Genomic DNA, 6,745 nt, shown 5'->3' on the forward strand with positions numbered 1-6,745 from the left:
TGTACCTTTGTCTACACTTTATTTTTTAGGTCGAGACGCTACATATTTTCCATCTATCCAATAACTGCTTCAGTAATTTATTGTACGCATTCGGCCAAGTTTTAGTGGGTTTTTATTTAATTGTCTTTCATTCCCGCGATTCAAAAAGATTCTAACATAGTTACATTGAGTTGGTCCCTTCTCAAAGCTAATACTAATAGAGAACCAAGCAGTGCTTGCACGATTAACAGTAGTAATCATACAACCAATTATATTTTCAGGTTTGATGTCTTGTGTGCGCGTTGATAATAGACGACTTAGAGGTTAAGAATAGACGTCCATGGTCCTTTTCTCAATCTTTAAGACCTCTTTGATTCGTAGGATTTTAAAAATACGGGAATAGAAAAAAACACAGGATCGAAATGTTATGCTCATCTCAATCCTTTATGAGTGCGGGTTATTTGATTGCATCATGGGAGAAACATAGAATTCTTTCGTAGAGATTTGAGTGGAGGCTAGAAATCCTATGGGAACTGGTATAAAAAATTCCTAAAGAAATTCATATAGGATTCAATCATATGAATCAAATAACCAGCATAGAAAAAATTCCTAAGGGCATCTCCAACACCGACTCTCAAACAACCCGCGTACGCCCGGATCATGCGGTCCGAACGTGTTGTGTCATCCAACGCAGGCCTATATCAGTCAGCAGGCGGTCCGAAAGTACTTTTTCCCGCAAACCGGAGACAAACTAGGAGGGCTTTGCTAGCGTCAGGACTGCTGTCACGCCCGCGTCTGACCGCCCTGGCCCATCAAAAAACCCCTCTCTCGCCCCCGGTGCCAGCTGGCCACATTTATGTCGTTGTAGAGCGGCCGTTCCGCATTGATGTCGGCCCTGAGCGAACGCAACCTCTCACAGCACTGGTATTGAAGCGGCGCGTCGCCCCAGAGAGCGCCGCCCGCTGCACGTCCAGCTGAACACGCCTCCTCGCCGCATTCATACGACCAGAGACTGCTCGCCTTCCTCCATTAAACTCGCGCATGTGCCGAGGATTCTACTCCGGCCACACGTCCGTTCGCGAGCCGCCCGTTGTTAAACACAACGCCCGTTGGCTCCCCCTCCCCCCTCTATTTAAACGATGCCAGCCGCCGGGCAAAAATCGCACCACACTCCGCTCCCATCTACTCCTTGCACACCATTTTCTCCACAATCTCCATGGCATCCTGCTAGCAGGAATGAGTTCTCCGACATGAAACCTGGCCGGGTGGCCCGTCGAGCACGCCAGACATGAGCCAAACAACTCTCTGCTCCACCTCCCTCGATGCTCTAGGTCGTCGCAGGCCAGCTCGAGGAGGCAGAAGCTCCAAGCCGGCGCATCGTTCAGCACCTCGCTGCTCCAAGGCAGCTCGCCGAGGAGTGGCGAGTTGTTCCAGGCTAGCATGCCGGGGACCACAGTGGCACAGGCATCATGGTTGTCGTGGACAACGCTGTGTCGCACCACACCTCCCGTGCCTGCGGCCGCGCCATCCACCGTCAACGTTTGCGTAATCGCACCTTGCTGGCGGAGAAAGAAGCCGGCTTCATGGAGATCAACGAGGCGGTATCCAGCACGTCCGTGCCCGCCGCCATCATCGAGGAGAAGTAGAACGTGGGAGGCCGCCGCTGCTTGGGTCCCATGAAGGCCACCGCCGAGGCGACGCCGTCGTACACAACCGGTGTCTTGCCCGGTGGCAGGCCATCGTCATTCCCTTCCCCTACGGCTGAAGCACATCCCATCGGTTCCACTCCGATGAGCAGCGCTGCCGAACATGGGGAAGCGAGCCACCCTTTGTGCTGAAGCATATACCTCCAGGGCTCACACAGCAGTAGGATGAGCGGGCTGCCGGACATGAGCAAGACAATGGAGATCCGCGGCCGATCGTAGACTAGTCAAGAGTATACGTGTTGTGGGAATGGATATCTGCCGGCGCCGCCCGTAAACTAGTTTTACCTTAGTCCGGTGTAGTTTTAGTTACAAAATGTCCAAAATGTAATGAATTTCATTCGGTTTATTTTGAATCCGTCGTGTTTGCATGAATTTCGTCCGGTTAGTTTCAATAGTGGTTGAAATGTATGCGGGGAGCGTTGGATGGCTTGCTCCCGCATCAGTGCCCGTAGACTGGTCCCCCATACTGGAGCAAATTTACGGGTGAGTGTTGAAGATGCCCTAAGGATCTAATCAACTAAATTTCATATGAAAATCTTTTAAATCAAAGGAGCCCTTAAACTCCATGAAACGAGTTTCAGTAATGCTATAAGTTTGTCTGCAATGGTGTGTATTTGTGCGCCTCACAATTGAGCATTTCTCGTGGAATAAGTCAAATTCACACCATCGTAGAACAATTTCGCTACATAAGTATGTCCATTTTTTTAACAAGGCTCCACATCAGTATTTGCATGGAGTACTCCACAAACGCAGTCGCTGCCACTGATCATTTCCCACCCAGCTCCACACCAATAAAACCATGCCCCTCTTTCGCTTGCCTTGCCGGCTCCTCCCGAGTCCTGACCTCCTCCAACCCCAACCCCCACCCTCGCGTCACACATTTCGCACTATAAACCGCCGATCCCAGCCTCATTTACGCCACAACACACTGCACCGGCCGTGCGCGCTGCTCGTCACCCATGGCCAAGCGCCTCTTCCATTCTTGCCGCTCCCCGTCCGCCGCCGCCGTGGTCACCCCGGCCACCAACCTCCTCGCCAAGCACCACTCGCCGGCCTTCACACCCCCCGCAGGCGGATGCTGTCCGCGCGGCCTCACTCACCGGCGGCCGCTGCCGCCGGAGACCTGCAGCGCCAGGGGCTGCGCTGCCGACTACACTGCCGACGACCTCCCTCCGGCCCGCGGAACGCCCGCCTACCGCTGGCTGAAGAGCTCTCACTGGCACGTCATCGAGGCCGCCACCGACGGCGACGACACGCCTCGCCTCAAGATCGACGCGCGGCGCCGGCTGCGGCGCTCCCGGCGCCGCCGCCGGCTCCACCGCAAGGCGGCCATTGAGAGCCTGTCGTCCGGCGACAGCGGGTGGTTCAGCAGCAGCGAGGAGCCGAGCGCGTACAGCAGCCGCAGCGTCGAGGCGGAGGCGACGCTGGTCACGTCCACCGCGACGGAGACCTCGTCGGGGGTGAGCGGGAGCTCCGGCGTCGCGGCGGCCGCCGCGGCGGAGGCGGTGGTGGCCGGGAGCTTCGCGGTGGTGAAGCGCTCGGACGACCCCCGGGCCGACTTCCGGCTGTCCATGGCGGAGATGGTGGTGGGCCGCGGCATCTACGACGCCGACGGGCTGGAGCGCCTGCTGCGGTGCTTCCTGGCGCTGAACGACCAGCGCCACCGCCGCGACATCGTCGACGCCTTCGGCGACGTGTGGGAGGCCGTGTTCGCCAGCCCACTGCCGCACGGCGCCGTCACCTCCGCGCCTGCCGCGAGCTGCCGCGCGGCCGCTGCAGGGGCGCCTCGTCAGTAGGAGTGCAGAGCACGCATGGCCACCCTGTAAAATGTGATTATGTGTAGTACATGTGGTAGACTAGACGTACGTATGTAAATTACTGCTCTATGTTCTTTCTTGTTTGGGTTTGCGGCAGCAGCCTCCTTCCGGTTGCTTGCATGCCACTTCATCTTTGCAGTGTGGAAATGGGCGCGACTACTCGATCAGATGTAATAGGACGTGAACAGGGAGCGTCTCTCTGCACACATGCCTATTTCTCGATCTCAGCTCGCAGGTCTCGGCCTAGCCATCTCTTCTCAGAATTCTGTAAAAATCTTAGTTGCTCTGGTGAATCGTATTTTACTACATCCTCCAATTGGGTTTTCCAGTTTCATTTTGGAAAATGCTCACTATCTACCTACGCTTCTTGCTCTTCTATTTTTGTTTAATTTTTTTTACCACAGAACTCATTTTGTGTGGCATGAAAAGGTGTAGCGCAGTAGTACCACACGACTCGAGGAAATAGACCTAGTACCTGTTGGATTGTTTGTCTCTTCATTTATTGGCGATTTTGCAGCCATGATCGGGGACAGCGATAAGCCATTTGACCCAAAGTGATGTGATGTTGCACCCCTAGATTAGACATGGACAAACAAAGAGGCCAATCCCCAAAGTGGTTTCAAATAGTTTCGGCACAGTAGGGCCTATTTTGGTTCAAACGAATTCTATAGGATTTTCAGAGGATTCGCAATTTTTTCTACATTGGTTCTTTGATTTATAACATTGGATTCCACAAGAAATTTTTATACGCAACTTTTGTACTGCATTTCATAGGAAAGATAACCTCCATTTCAATCTTTTTTCTATAATTCCTTTATTTTTCTGTGACATCAAACACTCCTTGCTAATCCTGTAAAATTCAAGTGGGCATGCCACTTCAATCCTGTATTATTTCCATCCCTACAATTTCTATATCCTGCGAATCAAAGAGGCACTGTATATTTGGCATACGGAGTACTAGCTATTCTTGGCGCTTTGCTAAACTGACGATAGATTATGTATGCTTGACGGCTAAGTCTGTACTGGACGCATGGACATTATCCAGATCCGGAGATCATTCAATCTCCCGAAAAAGTCTGTAGTAGAAAGAAAGCAAACAGTTGATGTGATATGATTTGATGCGACCTACATTTACAGAGGACTGGCCTGCACTGCACCCTTGCGCATAGAGTTTGAAGATCTCAAAGCGCCTTTATTCACGCTTCCCTTGACCTAGAGCTATGTGTTTCCCGTCGCGCTTGAGTAGCCTGATCTTTGCCTGTCTGTGTTTGTATAACAGCAACTCCAACTACTCTAACGGACGGCGATTTTGTCCGCTTTTTGTCCGTTTGGGTCGGCCAGACGGACACGGATGCCCGCTTTCGTATTTGAGTTGGCGCGTGCGCCCAACGCTAGCCTGAGATCCATTTTGACGGCGCCAAAAAAAATGAACGCACGCATATTAAAAAAAGAAAAACATCATTAAATAAACATTAAAGCCGGCCACGAAGGCCGGCGAGAGTCCACGCGTCCACATTTGCATTTAAGAAAAAAGCCTAAACTACGAGGCGGCGCGCTGCCCTAGGCGTCGTCGTCGTCCTCGGGGTCCGTGAGGTCGATGAGCGTCGGCGCCGGCCCGGCCCAGGCGAACGCCGTGTTCCAGAGCGCCGCCATGTCGGGCTGTGCCGGCGCAGGCAGTGCCGGGGAGGGGGGGGGTGTGCGGCCGCCTGTGCAGCCGCGGCCTGCCGCGCCTCCTCCTCGGCCTCGCGCTGCTCCTCCTCGAGGTCGCGCTCGAGCATCTCCTCGTACTCGCCGCGACTGCGCTCCTCTGCCAGCCGGCGCTGGCGCCACATCTCGAGGTACGCCTGCTCCTGCGTCGGCGTCGCCCCCAGCCAAACCGGTGGCGCGGACACCCACTCGCGCACCACTTCCCTCTAGGAGAAGCGCGCGATGGGCTTGGGCTCGGGCTGCGGCTCCGGCTTGATGGGGGACGGCGGGGCCACCGGCGGCACCACGCTGTCGCCCGCCGCGAAGAGGGCAAGGGCCTGCGCCATTGCCGCCTCGTACCGGGCCTCCTCTTCCGCCTCTGCCGCCTCCGCTCTGCGCCGCTCGTCCTCCTCGCTCTCCCGGTAGACGGCCGCAAGGGCGGCCTGGTAGGCGTCCTCCGCCGCCTGGTCCTCCTCGCGGACGACGAGCGGCGTTGGCCTCCGGTCGACCTCGCGCACGCCCCGTCGCCTCGCCTCCTCGTGCTCGAAGGCGAACCACCTCGCCCAGTTGGGCGAGTCGGTTGCGTAGGCCATGTCGAGGCGCTGCTCCGGCGTCAGCAGCGCCCGCCGGCGCCACACCTCCTCCGTGTGAGCACGAGCCGTCCGCGGCGCCGCCGGCACTGGGATCCTATCTGGATCCAGATGCCAGTCGTGCGGCAGCGTCACGTCCGGAAACGGCAGAGGCTGGCGGTTCTGCCAGTGCCACTCCGCCTGGTGCACTGGCACGTTCACTCGCTGCCTCTGCCGGCGAGGCGCCGGCGGAGGTGGGAGGAACTCTGAGGGGAAAGGGGTGGCGGGGGACTTGCCCTTGGCCTTGCTGCCGCTGGCGCCGGAGAAGAGGCCCATCTGTGACGCCCCCGATTCAATCGTACACTAATCATGCACGCAAATGTGTACGATCAAGATCAGGGACTCACGGGAAGATATCACAACACAACTGTACAACATAAATAAGTCATACAAGCATCATAATACAAGCCAGGGGCCTCGAGGGCTCGAATACAAGTGCTCGATCATAGACGAGTCAGCGGAAGCAACAATATCTGAGTACAGACATAAGTTAAACAAGTTTGCCTTAAGAAGGCTAGCGCAAAAGTAGCAACGATCGAAAAGGCAAGGCCTCCTGCCTGGGACCTCCTAACTACTCCTCGAAGCCGAACTCCATGTAGAATCATCCTCAGGATCTCTAGATCCTGGACTCCAGCATCTGGTTGCGACAACCAGGTAGAATGGAAAGGGGAAAAGAGGGAGAAAAGCAACCGTGAGTACTCATCCAAAGTACTCGCAAGCAAGGAGCTACACTACATATGCATGGGTATATGTGTAAAGGGCCATATCGGTGGACTGAACTGCAGAATGCCAGAATAAGAGGGGGATAGCTAATCCTGGCAAAGACTACGCTTCTGGCCACCTCCATCTTGCAGCATGTAGAAGAGAGTAGATTGAAGTCCTCCAAGTAGCATCGTATAGCATAATCCTACCCGACGATCCCCTCCTC

At 55.3% G+C, this 6,745-nt stretch overlaps 1 protein-coding gene across 1 annotated transcript; it reads left to right on the forward strand.

The window, feature by feature from the left end:
* The first annotated feature begins 2,380 nt into the window (after positions 1-2,380).
* Positions 2,381-3,854, forward strand: LOC123100205 (transcription repressor OFP7). Its single transcript, XM_044522167.1, has one exon. The coding sequence runs from the start codon at positions 2,645-2,647 to the stop codon at positions 3,479-3,481; it is 837 nt and encodes a 278-aa protein (XP_044378102.1). The 5' UTR covers positions 2,381-2,644; the 3' UTR covers positions 3,482-3,854.
* The last annotated feature ends 2,891 nt before the right edge of the window (positions 3,855-6,745 follow it).

This window comes from Triticum aestivum, chromosome 4D (assembly GCF_018294505.1).
Source record: "Triticum aestivum cultivar Chinese Spring chromosome 4D, IWGSC CS RefSeq v2.1, whole genome shotgun sequence".
Taxonomy (NCBI): Eukaryota; Viridiplantae; Streptophyta; class Magnoliopsida; order Poales; family Poaceae; genus Triticum; species Triticum aestivum.

Coding starts and splice junctions, on each gene's coding strand:
- LOC123100205 (XM_044522167.1), top strand. CDS start 2,645: ATGGCCAAGCGCCTCTTCCATTCTTGCCGCTCCCCGTCCGCCGCCGCC.